Genomic DNA, 19,223 nt, shown 5'->3' with positions numbered 1-19,223 from the left:
GGTGTTGGTAACTTGGCTTCAGTAGTTCCTAACCCAGCTGGGATTTCTCAGAACCTCTCATGGGAGAGCATAACTTTCCCCTGTGGAACGTGGCTGTTCTTCCTTCAGCCACACATTGTAACATCACAGTATGATGAGGTCCCACAGTCACTGGGGAGGATTAGAGGCACATACAGACACGTAATTGGAAAGCAGAGATTTTATTCAGTGGTGCGATTAAAAAAGAAAGATAGACTTAAAACCTACTAATTGTTCTTACAAAACTGGATTAATTATAACAGAGAGAGAATTTATTATGTTCCTTCCCTTCATTTCCAGCTCCCTTGAATGAAGACAGTTGACAAACCCCACTCACAATGAATGCTAAAGGACTGCATTGCAACCTCTCTCCCTTTATGCCTTGTTGCGCTTCCACTCAGAGAGCTTGTGCTCTGGCGGGGCCCGGCGGAACCACTCTGACCAGGATCCATCATAGATGGCCACATCTGGCTTGCCACAGAGGTACGCCGCCAGGGCAATGTGGCACGCTGTGACCCCCTTACGGCACGTGGCAATGAGTGGCTGCGAGAGGTCCACCTTCTTCTCCTGAAACATGCTCCGAATCTCCTCTGGGCTCTTCTCGAAGCCGGCTTCAGTGAGGAATTTAAAGAAGGGCATGTTCAGTGAGCCGGGGATGTGACCTGGTTCAAGCCCTAAAACACCCCCAGGGAGAGAGAAAAGGACGTGTGAGGAGAGCGTTCAAAAGACATCCACATAACGTGGCACACTCATAGCCTATATATCCCTTCAAAGGACTACTTCACTGTCTGAGATGACATTCGGGGTACGGAGTGACAAGCTAGAAGTTACAGAAGTAAAAGCCTTGTCTAAGACACTGCGGCCCAGATCCTCAAAGGTATTTAAGTGCATTGATTTCAAGGAGAGTTAGGCACCTAAATTCCTTTGAGGATTTGGGCCTAAGATTCTTCATGGCCAGAGGTACCATCACTGCTGAGATACAAGAGCAGGCTAGAGCAGATATTCATGGCCTGGTGTAAAGAGAAACCGAACAAAATATGTAAGAAAGGATCAGATTGGAAGATCCAGTGGCCTCTACCATTGCCTATATGGGCTAAATTCTCTAGAGTTGCATTATGTCAGTGGTGAATTTGACTCCCAGAGTTTATGAAATTATTTCTGCTGCCAGCAATGTTGGGTGGGGGTGATGTGAATAGTCAGAAGCCAGAAATATCATGAAAACTGTTCTGAGCCCAAAATTTGGGTGTGTCACTCACAGATGGTCTTCTAGAGAAGAGAGTTGTCAGGCCTGGAGCATTTAGGGTCACCACTGGCTAGTCATTTACAGCAGGGCCAAGTGCAGGTAAAACTTCACCATTAGTATGAGTGGAGAATTTAGATTTTTGTCGCATTTTAAATCCACTCTGTCTTGGTGTAAATGAAGGTCAGACTTTCTGCTGGTGTAAGTTACTTCAAGGAAGTTCTGCTAATTTGTGCCAGCTGAGAATCTGACCCAAGGGTAAGGCCCTTAGTGTGAGAGAGGCTTCAAAAATGATGAATGAGATTTTAGATGTCTCACTGAAACACGTAGCAAACTCCATTGTGGGCCTGATCCAAAGCCCATTGAAGTCATGGGCTTTGGATCATGCCCTACGAGAGTAGGAGACTTTAAACACTGGCTTGAAATTAGTCTCCCATGAGTGAGACAGGTCTGAATTTCTAAAGAGCCTGGAAGAGACAAGTCGTGGGACAATCAGATAATAATCTACGTCTTAAAGACAGGTCACTACCAGTCCCAAAATCAGTGGGATGGTCCTGAGGGTCATAGATTTGTCCCCCAACCCACAAAGACAGAGTCACCTATTAATTTCAGGCCTCACAATGACCTTGCATCATAACTCAGCATCACAATGGTGTGTCTATATGTGATGATGTTGCAGTTTCATCACTCATGGATGCAGCATCACAATGTGATGTTGCAAAGACTGTGACATGTCATTTTGTCCCACAGGTAAAGCTAGAGGGTTGGGAGGCAGAATCTGTGACAGTGCTAGATCCCTTTGGAAGGCTGTTCTGTGATTGTGTGATCACCCCCTATTCCAGATGGACATTATTCGTCTCATTTGCTTCTTGATTTGTCTCCTCTGAGCTCCTTAGAAACTGGCTCCAGCTCCCAGCAGTATCCACATGCTTCCCTTGAAAACAGGCTCAGCATTGGCTGGCAAATGCTGAGCTGAGAACAATTTTCACGCCTGGCTTTTTTTAAATTAAGAAATATATATTGATTTGAACTGCTGTTTCAGTCCTTGGGTGTCTCCTGACCCAAGCCCACAGGTGGCCTACATCTAGAGATTTGATTTATTTTGATTTATGTTTTTAATTATTAAAAGCGTGTCCATCAGAGCAGTCTCAGTGTGCGTTCACACCTAGCAAAAACAATACAAAGTGAGTTAATAAAATATTGTCTGAAAACAGATGCTCAATCCTCAAGCTGCTAAATAGCATAGAAATGTCCTCTGAGTCCCATCTCTCTCTCCTCCCTGGGTCTTTCAGGGTGAGCAGAAAGCAGTATGTGGAGGGCAAGGAGCAATGAAATTCTGGAGAATGGGAGCGGCAGGGAAGCAGAGGAGTCAGAGAATACAGGGGATGGGGCTGAAGAGAAGCAGGAGAAAAGGAAAGCGGAAGGATGACGGGGTAGCTCCCACATCCTGCTCTTCCCCTGTGACCCTGCCCACGCTGCTTCTCTTCCTACCCTCATTCTGCCTCTCCCCCGAAGCCGGTGGGGGCTTGGGCCGGCCGGTGGCTGTGGACTTGGAGTGGCTGGGGCAGGCAGGCTGGGTTCGGGGCAGCTCAGCTGGGATCCTTTGGCTCTGGGGGTCAAGGTGGGGGCGGAAGGGGCGGGGTGGGTGTCTCAAGCAGAAGGGACAGCACAGGGGTTAGCCTCCCCGAATGGGGGGGTTCACGTGCTGTCCATGGGGATCTGGGTAATAGTTCCTAACAAACAATTTGGAAAGTTGACCCTCTTTTTCTGTTATCTGCCAAGAAACAGAGAGAGTCTCAAGTGTATTTATTTATGAGTTCTTAAGCAAATAATTCTTGCTGAGCAGATGGTTTGTGCCAAATATTTTCAATGTGACATTGCTTGTAAATTAGTTATTAATTATTATTATTGTTTGTTTGATTTATGGTAGCACTGGGAGCCCCCACCCAAGATCAGAGCCTCCTCGTGCTAGATGCTGTTTCAAAACACCTAGAAAGGGCAGTCCCTGCCCCAAGGAGCTTACAGTCTAACAAGCAAAAGGTGGGAGAAAGGAGAGAATTATCCCCATTTTACAGATGAGGCATTGAGGTACAGAGAGGTGAAGGGACTTAAGGAAGTCAATAGCGTAGCCAGTAATGGAACCTCAGTCTCCTAAGAACCAGGCCACTTCTTCTCTAAACCACGTGCCCTTGTTTCAGTTCCTGATCGGATGACTGTCACAGGGTGACTAGTCCCTAAGGGAAAATGAGCAACAACTGTGCCATAATTAATTAGCTGCTTCCTAACCTGAGGGGGTGGGGCTAAAAGGTCAGGTGATAGTTTAATGAACACATGGGCCTTATAAAAGGACTGAGAGAGCTCACTCTCCTGGTGGAAACACAGGGAGTAGGCAGGCTCCTATGCAAGGCCTCAAGCCAGGGTCTATGGAGTTCAGGGAACCCAGTCCCTATATCAGAGTAGGGAAGGCTGCAAGGAACAGAGCACAGAAGGGGCTGAGAATAGTATTTCAGGGGAACCAGCCTGGGGGTGGTGGGCCCTATGCCAGAGCCATAAACACTGGCACGGGTAGCCCAAAAAGGGGTTGGGAACAGAGTCCAGAGGCTGGGCTGAAGAAAAGCTCCTGAAAGGCAGAAGAGCTTTTTTATTTGTTGGGCCTTTTAGCTGGTCTTTCCCTCTTTTGGACAGAGGGCTATGCCACATCTCCTGCACAGATTGGTGTGGGGAGAACTGAGGAAATCCACCCTCTGGAAGGAAACTGAGGCAGGGCATGCTGGCAGTGCCACACTTTGGCACTATGGGGTAGCTACACCCTATGGTAATGGCCTGTGTAATCAGCCAACAACAGCCTGGATTTCAGATTGTACAGCTGAACATAAGTTCTGTATTTTACAATGTGCAGTTTGCACTCTGGGTGTTAACTGATTTGAAAACAGCTTTTAGCGACTTATTGATCGTGCCGTGCTGTGGGTGTGTATATGTGCCTGGAAGGCTCCTCTGCTGGAATACTTGCAGAAAGCAAACACAAAAGGGGGACCAACCCAGTCCTAGGGAACTAATTCAAAACTAGGAATGAATAGTCACTGAAATGTTGGAGTTCTTACAGCATTTGCAGGCTGACAACTCCCTACTTCCGCTCCAGGAGTCAGGGAGAAGGAATGTGGAATCCATCTGTCACCAGCGAGGAGCATTTTCTGTGCATTTCAGATTGAATTTCAACCTCCACTTAGTGAACTCAGATGCAATCCCAGATCTTAATACACTAAAAAAGGGAACTAACCACAAGCACATCTCATGATTTTTCACTGCTGTAACCCTTGTCATGCCATACCTCCTCTTCCCCTCATCCCACCTTGTGTTGTCTAATTTAAATCCCAGTCCTGCAATTGGATCCATAGATGTGGGGCCCTGTGCCCATGTACAGCCCCATCAAAGTCAATGGAACTCTGGATGGGCTCAGGGGTCTACCTGCATGGAGCCAACTGGAGGATCAGGACTAGATTGTAATCTTTTTGGGGCAGGCCCAGTGCTTAATTTGTAATGAAAGAGGTGCTGGGGCTGAAGCAATTAGGTGCCGGAGCTCAAGCAATTTTTTTACTTTCATAAGAGAAACGGCAAACCCAGAGGTGCCGGGGCTATGAACTGCCAAGCCCAGAGATGCAAACCTTGGCACAAATTAAACTCTGGGTAGGCTCCTCCCTCACTTTCTAACTGTAAAACACCCTGCACACACATCTGGCTCTCTAGAAATAAGAACAACAACAATCTTGGTGCACATGCACAATTTGACAGGCTTTCTGCTAGGTGTTCAGAAATCAGAAGGCGGAGCAAAAAATCCTGGGATTTAAAGAGCTCTCGTGATTTTTAAGTTATTCCTATGATTTTGGGGGTTGTTTTCGTGCTATGTGAACTCAGATTTGGCAATAAGAGTTTTTCCTTCAACTTCAAATTGAGCAAAATACCATTCCAGGCATGTTTCTATATAACCTCTCCCCAGACACACAGCCACTCCCCCCTCCCACTGCGGCAGCTCTAGCCCTTTGTTCAGGCTGATAAAGCTACAGTTGTACAAACCATGCCGCTTGTCAGGGAAAGGGAGGGGAGGAGAGCATGAGCCTCTGGGATAGGGTTTGGGACACTCTCTCGCTCTCTCTCTTTAAAATGGTTGGGTTTATATGGTAAGGATCCAAAGGGCAAACAGCCAGTCAAGCAAGTTCTCTGTCGACTGGGGAATTGGATTTATGCCTCAAGGGAAAACAGAGCTCTCATGTTACAAGGAAAAAATGAGCTGTGCTTATAGCAGTTTGGGCATTTGCTGGTGTGTATAAGGAAGGCAAAGTGCAAGCATGAAAACCAGTCATGTGTGCATCTGTTAACATTAGATAAGGACGCCCTATTCTCCCACATCAGCAGTATGATTAACTCTGCAAGGGGGCAATAGGGCACAGGGGACAAACACCTCCAGACTTCAGGGAAGTTTGTGACTGGATCTGAACTTCACAGCTGCTCGTCTTTATAACAGGTCCAAAGAAAACCCTAGATCTGAACAGCCCTGAACTCGGAGTAGATTCAGATCTGTTTGCTGAAATGTGGGTGCTGTCAGTTCATGTGTCAGTGAGGAGAGGTGTGAGTTGCGAGCATGCATTACTGCAAGGTGTGTTTGTTAGCAGGGAGGAGGGGTAGTGCCTCAGCAAACATCCAGCTGTAGTTGAAAGTTAAGAGAGGCCATGTACTGCTCCTACCTTCGTTCCCTGGTTCTGGTTCTGTCCCCCGGTACCTCCCCTCAGACCTGGAATCCACCACCTGGAACCGCTTGGATTCCATGTTCTCTACCATGTCTGTATAGGTCTTCAGCAGGGACCTGTCCAAGGTGGCCTTAAACACTGCTGGCTCTGGCCGGCTGATCTCTGATGTCACAGGGTGACCCTCCTTCACCCAGTTCTTGAACCCGCCGTTCAGCACAGAGACCGTTCTGTGCCCGAAGACCCGGAACATCCACCAGGCTCGGGGTGCATAGAAGCTCCCTAAGTCATCCCCATCATACACCACCACATGCGTGTCATTGCTGATCCCCAGGTGCCCAACATAGTCAGCGAAGTGTGCCTCGCTGGGCAGCATGAGCTCATAGGGCGACGACTTATCTTTACACTCCTCGATATCGAAAAATGAGGCGCCAGGTACATGCCTGTCTCGGAACTCCTGCTGGGCGTCCCTCTCCCCAGGAGGGTACCAGGATGCATCTAGCACACGCAGGCTGGGCCCAATCCGTCTGGCCAGGACAGATTCTGAGAGCCACTTGGTGGAGACCAGAGCTCTGTACAGTACTTGCTGCACCATTGTGTCCAAGACTGTGTTTGTGTCGTGAACTGAGAGTTTAGCACTGTATGTCCGTGCAGGAACTGTACCACCACAGGGGTGATATGGGGAGGAGCCAAGTGTACCGGAATCCCAGCTTCTGGTATCTGGTTCTCAGCCAATCAACTGTCTGGATTGAGACAGCTCTAAAAACTCCACCCCCTCTTCTCCCTCCTCTTCCCCCGTGCCCCTCCTCCTCCCCTGCTAGCTGCTAGTCCCAGAACACTTTTGCAAGCGACTGGTGGATTTGTTCCTTATTCTTAATTTCTCATTTGTGGTACCATCTCCTTATTTAAAGGCCAAAATTATTTTTAAAACATATCAACGTACGGCTAACGTTTTAGAAATGTTATCAAATTAACGTGATGGAATGTGATAAACATTTAAATTAGTAATTGGTACTGGCTGTATATAGCACATTTCAGATCACCACAAAGTGACATGTCCCTGTGACCATCAAACTGCTATGAAAGAGCTAGGGCCTGAGATATGCCACTCGCCAAAGATATGGGCAGCTGTGAAGTTCAGATCTAGATGCAAACTTCCCTAAAGTCGGGAGGTGATTGCCTCCTGTGCCCTAAATGGAGTGTGAATAAGGAACTAGGGTTTTGATTGAGTATATGATAAAGTGTATTTCAGGTCACCCCAAGTGACAAGTCCCTGCAATTGTTACTTCATTATGAAGAGATGAGGAAATGCCACTCCCAGAGGTGACCTTTTATTTTTGGTCTGACAAATATATTACCCCAATGTATTATTTTGTGTTATCTTTGTTAGTAAACACACAATATGCAGGTAAAAATCAACAAAAAGCAATATTCAATCAATGTGTTGCAAATCCAGCTGTGATGTTTTCACATAAATTATATGATAGTTACAAATGAAGAAAATGGTAGGAAATTTGGTGTGATATTAGAGGAATTAAGAAGCAGAAAAATAGCTAAATTTATAAAAAAATCATTTAATTGGATTACAGATATAAAAAAAGCATTTCTTATTATTAGTATTTGTGTCTTTTGCTCATTCCACAACAAAAATAATATGGAGACCCTACTTGGTTAGTTGGCTCCCAAATAATCATGTTTATTACCTGCAATCATACAAAGATCTAGGTTGATACTATCCTACTGCTCTGAGTGGTTTCTGGTGGCTTCTAAAACATAGAAAAACAGCAAGTACCACTACAGTGCTCACAAACTACTTAAAGGAATCCTGCCCTACACCTATATGCTACAATTAGTGGAATCAGCCAGTGTCTTTAGAGTTCCTGTCAGGCTTATCCAGCAGCAATGTGGCTGGGTACACTTTAATGGAATTTGAGGGACTGGAGTCTGCATCTGTGGCTAGAATATCTCTACCTCATTTCCTTTTTAATTCCAAAATTCCATCTTAGAAATGCCAGCCCTCAGTTTGACCAAGTTTGTGGAAACATACAGAATGGCTCCCAGTGTTTTATGGTGTCCTAACAACTTTGGGCCTATAATATCAACACCTTTGCTTTAATAAACTTTACTGTTTATGCAAATAATGTTGATGGCGCCTACTGACCTAATCAATATTTTAAATATTAATGCTACATTCAAGTTACATGGAAAAGAGCTACAGCGAGGACAGGTAATGGGTTTTTCTGAGGTAGGGGCATTTCATTTTTGTTTGAATGGTCTGTGAATGGTATTTGAAAAGACCCGGATCACTGCTTTGATTTGACCTCCAAAATGCATCTTGTTTTCTTTCAACTTATTTGCTATCATGCATAGAAATCTCTGATGGAAATAGCCAAGGGTCAAAATTTTCAATCTTTCTATGACCAGACTAAATGCAGGTGTAATGAACAAGATGCATGATTCAACATTAATGAAATGGCATGTACTCAACTGACAAAATTCATTGAACTTGTTCACTTTGACTATGACATAAGTAAAGAAGTTTCTATTTATTATTATAAAAGAATGTTAATGCAATTGTTGCTGCTGTTAGTGCTGATCACTGGTGGCAGCTATATTTAAGCACCTAAAGATTTATATAATAAGACCCTGTTTTGCACAGAAGGGAAGTTTCTTTGTGAATTTCTGCTTAGAATTGCTGCATAATTTGGTACTGCCTGCCTCTCCATAAGGAGTTTTTTTATAGTCTGTAATCCTGACACAATCAGCTACTACACCAAACTTCCACATGGAGTGGGAAACTTTGAAAAAGGTACGTGTGCAGAAGGGCTTGTAAAAAGGCTTCGTAAATTCAGAGATCTTCAGGCCAGAAGGGATCATTAGATCATCTAGTCTGCCTTCCTGTATCACCTGTTACCCTGTATTGAGCTCAGTAACAACTTGTGTTTGACTAAAATACATTTTTGAGAATGGCTTCCACCCTTAATTTGAAGAACTCACCAATGCCCTTGGTAGTTTGTTCCAATTGTTGATCATCATGACTGGTAAAAATTTGTGACTAATTTCTAATTTGAATTTGTCTGGCTTCAGCTTCCAGCCACTGGTTCTTGTTCTATTAAAGAGCCCTTTAGTACCAAATATTTTGTCCATGTGAAGTAAAGCCCTGCACCTGACCCAAACCCGATGGGATCCAATGAGAAGTGTCAGGTTCGGATCAGGTCAGATTGGAAAACAACCCGCTCCCCATTTTCTGTCCCTGCCTGCCTCGCTCCTGCCAGTCTCCACCTCCTTGCTGCACTGTATGTGCTGCGGAGTGAGCGTGCCAAGCAGTCACAGTGCTCGTGTCGACCACATGGACAGGTCACAGGAGGTGGCACTGTCTCAGGTTCAAGGGGTTGGGGTTGGGTTGGAAAATGACTTGACCCTCTTGGACTCAGAGTCCAAATCCAGCCAGGCTTAAAACTTAGGCCTGTGCAGGCCTCTAATGTGAAGGTATTTATACACCATAATCAAGTCACATCTCAATCTTCTTTTTGATACACTAAATAGACTGAGTTCTCTAAGTCTCTCATTGTAAGGCATACACCTCTTTTACCAACTCTATACTTCCTAAACAGGTTATAACCAGTCATGTGAATTGTCCCACCAGGCTTCAGTAATGCCAATCATATAATTTTTTTTCTCATCATTGAGAATTTCTACTTCCTGTTACTCATTACCCAGACTCCTAGCACTGATATATAAGCAATTGAAAAATGTCTTCTCTTTGCGTTCTTTGCCACATCAGTCCAATTTTTTCACAATGTCAAGTCTGAACTTTTGTACTGCATTTGCCTCCTTAGCACCCTCCCCTTGCACTGGTAGTTTAACGGCCTCCTAGCTGCTCCAGTTCATCTGCATTCGAGAAGGTTAGCTCCCTACCTGTGAGATGCAGCCCATCCTGTCTCTCTCCCACTGAAAGGTTCAACAAAATCAACACCTTCAGCCTCACACCAACCGCGCAGCCAACAATTCACCTCCAGTATTTTCTGCCTTCTCTCACTCAAGGGACCAGTACGATCTCCAAGATCACTTACACTTTTCTTTTCTTCCACTTGCTTCCAAGATGTCTAAGGTCTTCTATAATCTGGGTAGTTCCATGTGATGCTTGTGATGGGTTCCAATGTGTATCATCGTCAGTTGCCAGACTTCATAAACCTGTCTAACTCTGCAGTTACCTCTCATATCATCATTCCAGGGAGCCAGCACACCGTCCTATTGTCCTTCTGCTCCTTGCTTAATTTTCTGTCTGCTCTTTTTAATATGGAGTCGCTGATTATGATGATTATTTGCATTCTTAGGATGGCTGAAGAACCTCTCTTGGTAGCTACTTATTTCATATTGTAAGGACACCCATCAGGTATGTCCTCTGTAGCTTTCTGTTCCATTCATCAGAGAAAAGGTTCTTCTGTAGTGGATTTTCTACCTGAAAACATTTTGATATTTCTCATTGGGTTGAATGCCTCCTGACTCTCTTTCCCCTCTTAGTCACAGACTGCCTCTTTGGTTTCTACTTTCTCCAAGTCTCTTATCACCTTGTGGTGTCTTTGACAATAATTTCTGAATCTGGTTGTCCAAGAAGTCTTCACTGTCTTGGATAAATCTATTGTGCCTTCCAGCAGAGAGGAAAACATAGCACATCCAATGCAAGTCACAGCAGTTGTTCCCTTATCATCCCTATTTGCTACCTTATGCAAAGACATACCTAAAACTGGTTTCACAATCCCTCTGTAAACTCCCACACAGATTTATCTGGTTTGTCACTCCTGTTCACCTGGCAACTGATATATATTAAATCTCACTGTTCAGCTACCTCCCTTGCAAACAGGGAGGGAATAACCACTCAGAGCCATCAAACACTAGTTCTGTTCAAAATCCAGCCAGCAGGCCCTCACTGAGACCCAAACAGATCTGTCTCACCCAGGCAGTTCAGGGCTACATAGCCGAGGGGCACATAGCCCAGCCACACAACCCTGATTGAGAACAAACAGATGGAACAAACACAGCACTCACCAAGTCCCTGTAGCTGCAAGCATAGGATCCACATAGTCACCTTCTGAAATGGCTGTTTGCCATTCCTGTTCCCATTCCCTTCTTATAGGTGTTTGGGGGGTGGGGAAGAGGGCTGGTGATATGGGCCACAATTTTTCTCATACAAAAAGTTTCAAGTCAAGGAGTTGCATGTCTCAAATCCATCAGACCAGTTTAGCAGTTGAGGAGCTGTGTTACGTGGGGTGTCCTGAGACTTATTTTGTTAGGTACACCCTGTCAAAACCCAGCTCCTTATTCAAACTCCATATAGAAAATATAAGTAAGGTGGAGATGTGACATCTTACTGCACAAGAACAAAGCTTCAGGTCGATGAATGACACGCCCCAGCTTCTTCAGCCTGACGGTTGCCGGGACGTATCACTCCGGGTACCCCAAAGATGTATTTTGTCATGTACAGCCTGTCAAGCCCCAGCTCCTTATTCAAACTCCATGTACAAAATGGAAATGGGGTGGGAGCATGACATGTGGCAGCAAACTGCTGAAGAACACTTCAGGTCGGCGAGCGGCATGCCCCAGCTCCTTCAGAACAGTCTGACGGTCATAGAGACATGTCACTTGGGGTGACCTGAGACTTATTTTGTCATGTGCAGTCAGTCAAATCCCAGATCTTTATTCAAACCCTGTTTACAAGGTAGTAGTGGGCTGGACTATGACATGTAGCAGCATAAGGCGCAGGAACTACACTATGGGTCAGGCAGCAGCCTGTCCCAGCTCCTTCAGAACATGCATCTGAAGAAGTGGTTTTTTACCCACAAAAGCTTATGCCCAAATAAATCTGTTAGTTTTTAAGGTGCCACCGGACTCCTCAGAACACAGGCACATGTCGGTCACAGGCACATGTCACTTCAGGTGACTGGAGACTTAGTTGGTCATGTTCAGTCAGTCAAATACCAGCTTATTTGCTTATGTAATTAATAATTAACTAATGTATCTTTATCACATTCCATCACATTAATTTGGTATCATTTCTAAACATTTACTCTTACCCTGATATATTTTAAATAATTTTGGCCTTTGAATAAGGAGCTGGTACCACCAGTAAGGAACTAGGAATAAGGAACCATCTTCAGCCTCCTGTGGGGCATAAATCTGAAACCCTGACAAGTGTCGGAGGGAGGTAACAAGGTGAAACCAGACTCCAGAGTCATTGACAGCGCAGTCAGATGACTGGCTAAATCGGTGTTAGGGCAAAGGGAAAATCTCAAAGAAGAAACTGTGAAGTGTTGTATCCATAAGGGTCCCAGGATAGTAGAATGACACAGTGGGTGAGGTACTATCTGCTATGAGACCCAACTTCTATTAGTGTGAGAGACAAGCTTTCAAGCTACTGGTACCAGAAGAACTCTGTGCTGCTGGAAAGCTTGTCTCTCTCTCAGACAGAAGCTGGTCTCATAAAACAGTCAAGTATCAGAGGGGTAGCCGTGTTAGTCTGGAACTGTAAAAGAAGCAAAGACTCCTGTGGCACCTTATAGACTAACAGATGTATTGGAGCATGAGCTTTCGTGGGTGAATACCCACTTCGTCGGATGCATGTAGTGGAAATTTCCAGAGGCAGGTATATATATGCAAGCAAGATCTCTATACCAATATTTATATTCCAATTGATTTATAATTATGTAGTAAAAATGAGAAAGTGAGCAATTTTTCAGTAACAGTGACACTTGTGTTTTTATGTCTGATTTTGTAAACAAGCAGTTTTTAAGAACACAAGAACGGCCATACTGGGTCAGACCAAAGGTCCGTCTAGCCCAGTATCCTGTCTCCCAACAGTGGACAATGCCAGGTGCTTCAGAGGGAATGAACACAACAGGCAATCATCAAGTGATCCATCCTGTCGCCCATTCCCAGCTTCTGGCAAACAGTGAAGTGAGGTGTAACTCGGGGGTATGCAAGTCAATCAGACTCCTGACAGGATTACAGGAGTCCAGAAAGTATCTTTTATGGCAGTGGCTCTCAACCTATCTCCCCACAGACAAAACTGTAGGGGCTCTGCAGAAAGCTAGGACTCTGGGATCATTTAGGGCAGGGGTAGGCAACCTGTGGCACGTGTGCCAAAGGTGGCACATGAGCTGATTTTCAGTGGCACTCACACTGCCCAGATCCTGGCCACCGGTCTGGGGGCTTTGCATTTTAATTTTAAATGAAGCTTCTTAAACATTTTTAAAAAGTATTTACTTTACATACAACACTAGTTTAATTATATATTATAGACTTATAAACATTCTAAAAACATTAACATGTATTACTGGCACACAAAACCTTAAATTAGAGTGAATAAATGACGACTTAGCACACCGCTTCTGAAAGGCTGCTGATCCCTGAGTTAGAGGGTGTAAGGGAAAGGAGCTAAAGACCAGCTGGCATGTCACTACACAGCAAACCCAGCAGACTCCCTCGTAATGAAGGAAACCTCTGGACACAAAGTCCTCCTCTTCTAGGAAGAATCCTGGTGATGGAGAAGGAGCTCCCAGGCCCACCCGCCTCAGAGAAACCCACGAGTACTAAATCCCCTGCGGGAAACGCCCCCAGGCAGGGCTACCCTAGCAGCGGGGAGCGCTCCAGAGCGGGATTCCTGGCACGCACACGGGGAGGGAAGCGAGGCTGGAATGCGGGGCGGGTGTGTGCGGAGAGCAGCGTTTGCAGCCCAGCTCGCTCCGGAGGGGAGCCCTGGGTCACTGAGCACCAGGGCACACGTGCAGCGCGGGCGGGCGGGTGGCTGTCCCGGGCGAGGCCAGCCTTGCAGCGCCTCGCTCCCTTTGCATTTCACTCGAGGCCCATTTATTGCCGTGACTCAGCAGCGGCCGCTCCCGGCGCCGCACCCTGGCTGCCAAATGCCTGTTTGGTTCATTTCCTTCTCGCCTTGCAGGCGGCCCGGACCACTGTTGCAGGGGGGTGGAAACAGCCTCCGCTTCCCAGGAGAGTGCTGAGCGGGGCCACCCCCTCCGGCAACCCCACCCGCTGGTGCCTGGGAGCCGAGGGGCGCTGCTGCGGGTTGGCTCTGCGCCAGGAGGGCCGGTGCGTAGCCTCCCACCTGCCCCCCGCGCTGCCCCGGCCTCCGAAGGGTTGGTTTGCACGGGCTGCCCTTCCCCCCACCCCCATTGGGCAGCCGGCTGGGAGGTGCCGCTTGTCTCCTCCCCGGAGCGGAGGGGGTGGGAGCGCCGCGCATTGGGGGAGGTGCCCCGGGGCCCGTGTCAGTCACACGGCCGAGCAGCAGCGACGCGGGAGGGGCACGGAGGTATGGGCCGTAGCCTGCTGGACGGGAGCCCCTCCCTCGATGGGGAGAGGGCAGGAACACGCCCCCTGGCAGGAACTTCTGCGGGTTCCTGGGCTCGGCGGCGCCCGGACGCCCTTGCTCCGCTCGTGGGCATGGAGTGGTGGCCCCGATCCCCAGGCTCTGGGTTGGAAGGAGGCCTTGTTGGCACGCTGGCATGCTTTCCGCTGGAGCCCTGGGCGGAGACCGTCCCTTAAAATCTGATGGGGGGGGGGGGATCTAGGGCAGTTAGTGCCTTGTAGGGGCTGGTCAGGCAGGGGAGTGGCCTTGAGTGGGCACCAGCCACTCCTCTCTGCTTCTGAGTCCCACCTCTGGCAGTGGGAACCCAGGGACCAGTACCGCAGCGGCGGGGGGGATGCTGCTGGCTCAGCCAGGTCCTAGGGGACCACCCTCTCTCTGCCTGGAGGTCTCAGCCTGGTGCGGAGGCAAGGACTCTTCCCAAAGCTGTGCTTTCCTCTCATGCTCCTGTGGGGCAGGGAGTTGTAGGAAAGTCACCGTGCTGGCAGAGTGTGTAGCAGCAAAACTTGGACCCAGGGAAATAAACAGCTTTTTAAATGGGGTGGTGGCAGTCCTTAATTCAGAACTCGGGACCCACCCGTGCCGAGCTCCCTTCTGTGAGGTTCAGAGTGCTGGCTCTGATATATACAGCTCTCTAATTCAAGGGGCATAGGTGCTAGGGTGCCTCACACACAGGGTTCTCTCTTCCTGATTTTGAATTCAAGCTCCTGCCATGTGCAGCTGACTCAGCCTGGTGTCAGGCAGGCTCTGTGGGTGTTCCTCTCCCTAGATTTCTCTCTCTGTCTTTAACTGGGCTCATTTCATGATCTCTGGACCGCCAAACCGATTTCTGATGTCGCCTCAGTGGTGTTACAACAGAGCTGACTTTACCCAGGTGTGCACAAAGTGAAGCAGAGGTGGGATTGTATTCTGTAACCTGTGGCCCAAGTTCTTTTCTTCTACTATTCTTATTGTTTGTATTACTGTAGTGCTCAGGAGCCCATTGTGCAAGGTGCTGTACACACAGAACAAAAGACAATTCCTCCCCAAAGAACTCTAGCCCCCTTTTTTCCCCAGTAGCTCACTCTAATATCTTCTGTCACTAATTCCTGACTCTTCCCCCCTTCAGAAAACCCCAGAGACTGTCTGAATCTGTCCAGGACTCAGGAGCAATGTCTCAACAGTTCCTTTATCGGGCACTGGTGTCGGCTAAGTGGCTCTCAGAAACCATCAAGTCCCCTCAGGCTGGGCAGGCTGTGAAGATCCTGGATGCATCCTGGTACCTCCCGAAGATGAAGCGTGACCCCCGGCAGGAGTTTGAGGAGCGCCATATCCCTGGTGCTGCTTTCTTTGACATCGACCTATGCAGCGACCGCACGTCACCATATGACCACATGCTGCCCAGTGCGGATGACTTTGCGGAGTATGTGGGCAAGCTGGGTGTGGGGAACGACTCCCATGTGGTTGTGTATGATGCCAGTGATCAGGGTCTCTTCTCTGCTCCCCGTGTCTGGTGGATGTTCCGGGCCTTTGGGCACCATGCCGTCTCCCTTCTGGATGGTGGGCTGAAGAACTGGCAGCGGGAGGGGTACCCACTGACTTCTGGCAAGAACCGAGCAGTTCCTGTGGAGTTCCATGCCTCCCTGGACAAGTCACTAGTGAAGACCCATGAGGACATAGAGGAGAACATAGAGTCACATCACTTTCAGCTGGTTGATGCTCGCCCTTCAGGGCGGTTCAGAGGGACGGAGGCAGAGCCCAGGGAAGGTAACACCTCTGCTTAGCCATCACTGTAACAAACATGGTGTCCATTTAAGGCACAAACCCAGAAACATGACTCTCGTTCCCAGCTGAAGATTGAGGCTGGAAACTCACTTTTTCAAAAGTTGAGTTTCAAGAGGAGGATGCTTGGCTGATATTGATCCCTCTTTATGGTTGCTGTCTCTGGTTACCTATGTCTATTTGCCACTCCCACTGTTCTGTTCTCCATATGCTGCTGGAAATGCTTCCTTAAAACACATTCACCATGGGGCAAGGCCTTATGACACTAAACACAAGATGTTTAGTAGTTCAGCATGTGTTTCAGCAGTAAGCTATGAGGACTTTAATCCTGGCAGTGAAGTTCTCCATCTGACAGCCAGATTTACTGTATTTATGATTTGTATTATGGTAGTGCATAGAGGGCCCGATTCTGATATGTGCTGTATAAACACACAGTAGGAGACAGCCTGTTGCCACAAAGAGTTTACAAAAGAGGCAGATAAATGGTGGGAGAAGGGAAGGATTATTATAGCTGTTCTCCTGCAGGGAATCTGAGGCACACCGAGGTTATGATACACATCTAAGGTCAAACAGGAAGTCTGTGGCAGAGGAAGGAATAGAAATAAGATTTGCTGAGTCCCATTCCTTGCCTTCACCCTACAACCATCTCTTCTCTCAGCTGATTCACCTGTTGCCACAGCTGAGTTTCAAATCAGGCATACAGAAGGGGTGTTGCATACATTGTGACTAATACATGTGGCTGAAAGAGGGTGCTCCCATCCCCACCCCTAGCTGTTAGAGCTGCACTCCAGAAAATGACTTTCTGTCCGTACAAGAAGTGAAGAAAGCCGTGTATTTTAGTATGAATGCGGAGTCCCGTGGTTCAGAGGCAGCAGTGCACTCAATCTCTCAGGGACCTGGGGAGGTGGAAGAGAAGGAAGCTCCCACACCCCATCCCTTTAATAATATTTAGCTTTGATATGATGCTTTGTGGTCAAAGGTACAGATATTAACCCTCACATAACCTTGTGCAGTGGCTGTAGAGGGAGGGTTGCCGTGGCACGAGTATGTGTGGAGGGTAGTCAAGGAGGGGTTGTGCGGTGGAACCCTCTGTGATATAAAGATTAACTCCTATCTGTGTTGGTCTCCTTCCTCTTCCTCCAGGAATTGAGCCTGGTCATATCCCTGGCTCCCTGAACATCCCCTTCTTGGATTTCCTCACAGAAGTTGGCTTTGAGAAGACCCCTGAGGCAATCTGCAGCTTATTCCAGGAGAAGAAAGTGGACCTCTCAAAGCCAGTGGTAGCCACATGTGGCTCAGGAGTCACTGCCTGCCATGTGGCCCTGGGGGCATACCTCTGTGGCAAGCCAGATGTGGCTGTCTACGATGGTGCCTGGGTGGAGTGGTACATGCGGGCGCGGCCTGGAGAGGTCATCTCTGAGGGTAGAGGCAAGACCCTCTGAAGCAACGCTTCTGCCCCTGCAGTGCAGACAAATTGCCTTGGAACAGGCTTTGGGAGTTGGTCTTAGCCTTTCCTGTTTTCAAATCATAGTGGTCTTGGGTGACAAATCTAAACATACATGGTTCTAGCCCCTTCCCCACCCCTCATTTTTCTGGGCATGGAAGATGCCTTTTTACAGCATCTTACTGGGTTGGGGGAAAGCACTTGTCATGGAATGGTAGAATAACTGAGTCAGGCTGGACTCATCAGCTGGGATGAGCTCTCCTGACTGGACACTTAACAAGGAAGATGAGTGGAGGAGCAGTTTAGGTTTCTCCTCATATTTGGACTCTGATTTGTTCTCAGCCAGTTTTGCATCCACCATTGTTCCTGGGGAACTTGAAATCATGTTTCTTTCTTCCTTTCTTTTTTTTTAAAGTATCTAATTCAAAGGTTACATAATAAAAACATTTAATGAGTTTAAAGGTTTTTCTCCTGAACTGAGCCTGGGACAGTATAGCTGGGGTTTCTCCTTCCCCACTCACAGAGGCATCTTGCTCTGTATCCCTCCACAGGGAGTGTTTAGTTAGCACAGCTACATGCATCCAGCATATGTCCACAGTGGAGCTGGAGGTGTAAAATCCAGCTCCGACAGACATACCTGTACCAGCATTGGAGCTGTGTCGTCGTGAGGAGCCGGCCCAAGGACATACTTGCGGCTGATAGCATATCATGCAGTTCATGCGGCTGCAGCTACGTTGCTGTTTTTAGTGTGCTAACTCAATCACAGCTAGTGCAGGTATGTCTACCCAGGTGGCAAATTACACTTCCAATGTAGACATACCCTTATTCTCTGTGAAGGAAGCTCTTCTGATGAAGTAAATGCAGTATTTGTTTCATCCTTAGTAGGTATATTTCAGTTTCCCTGGGAGAGCCCTGTGGATTAAATAAGAAAGGGCAGCATACCTCTCTGTTTCAGTCTGCAGCCATGCAATTGTGTGACTTTCAGATACCACACTCCAATTCAGCATGATACTTACCCGTGCCTAACACTAGGCACAAGAGAGTACTCCCACTGTAGGCAGTGTTGTTCCCAAGATATTAGTGAGACAAGGTAGGTGAAGTAATAGCTTTTATTGGACCAGCTTCTTTTGGTGAGGGAGACGAGCTTATACAGAGCTCTGCTTCAGGTACTTCCACAGGACTGTTCACGTGCTTATAATTAGTTATGTGCTTCAATACCTTGCTGAGTTGAAGCCCTAGGGAAGAACTACCCATAATGGCAGTCATTTTCACAAGGCCACCGCCTTAAATCTTGTTGCTGAAAATCTCCCCCAGCAAACAATGTCAGGGGTATTGATTCAGTGCATTGGGAGAGTTGATCTGCTCTTGGTTACACCTGTACAAGCACAGTGGCTTCAATATATTTGATTAAAGAAAAGTCTCTGTTGATCATAACACCCATTATTCTAGACAGCCTGAAGAGAGAGATGGGCAAGGAGGTGTTTGTCTCCTGATCAATTCCCAGGGAGCAGCTGTGCTGCATTACATATGGTGGGTTAGGGTTAACAATTTGCCCTTCCTCCCATGATGACTTCATTCTTGTGAGTGGGCCAGGTCCTGAAGTCTGGGCAACAAACAGAGACCAGTGCTGACGGAAGAGCTCGT

At 47.3% G+C, this 19,223-nt stretch overlaps 2 protein-coding genes across 4 annotated transcripts; one reads left to right on the top strand and one right to left on the bottom strand.

Moving 5' to 3' along the window:
* Nucleotides 1–184: 184 nt before the first annotated feature.
* On the bottom strand, nucleotides 185–6,674 carry TST (thiosulfate sulfurtransferase). The gene is made up of 2 exons (XM_044986329.1): nucleotides 5,998–6,674; nucleotides 185–692 (listed from the first exon to the last, which is right to left on the bottom strand). The coding sequence occupies exons 1-2, from the start codon at nucleotides 6,590–6,592 to the stop codon at nucleotides 394–396; spliced, it is 894 nt and encodes a 297-aa protein (XP_044842264.1). The 5' UTR covers nucleotides 6,593–6,674; the 3' UTR covers nucleotides 185–393.
* A 7,002-nt stretch (nucleotides 6,675–13,676) lies between these two features.
* Nucleotides 13,677–18,040, top strand: MPST (mercaptopyruvate sulfurtransferase). 3 transcript variants are annotated; one of them, XM_045002073.1, is made up of 3 exons: nucleotides 13,677–13,702; nucleotides 15,483–16,120; nucleotides 17,279–18,040. In XM_045002073.1, the coding sequence occupies exons 1-3, from the start codon at nucleotides 13,692–13,694 to the stop codon at nucleotides 17,575–17,577; spliced, it is 948 nt and encodes a 315-aa protein (XP_044858008.1). In that variant the 5' UTR covers nucleotides 13,677–13,691; the 3' UTR covers nucleotides 17,578–18,040. The 3 variants fall into 3 exon arrangements, with proteins under 3 accessions (XP_044858008.1, XP_044858010.1, XP_044858009.1); XM_045002075.1 differs by lacking the exon at nucleotides 13,677–13,702 and adding an exon at nucleotides 13,964–14,100; XM_045002074.1 differs by lacking the exon at nucleotides 13,677–13,702 and adding an exon at nucleotides 14,181–14,320.
* Nucleotides 18,041–19,223: the final 1,183 nt, after the last annotated feature.

Source organism: Mauremys mutica, chromosome 1 (genome assembly GCF_020497125.1).
Source record: "Mauremys mutica isolate MM-2020 ecotype Southern chromosome 1, ASM2049712v1, whole genome shotgun sequence".
In the NCBI taxonomy this organism is placed as follows: Eukaryota; Metazoa; Chordata; order Testudines; family Geoemydidae; genus Mauremys; species Mauremys mutica.
This window is presented reverse-complemented; position numbering and strand designations above follow the sequence as displayed.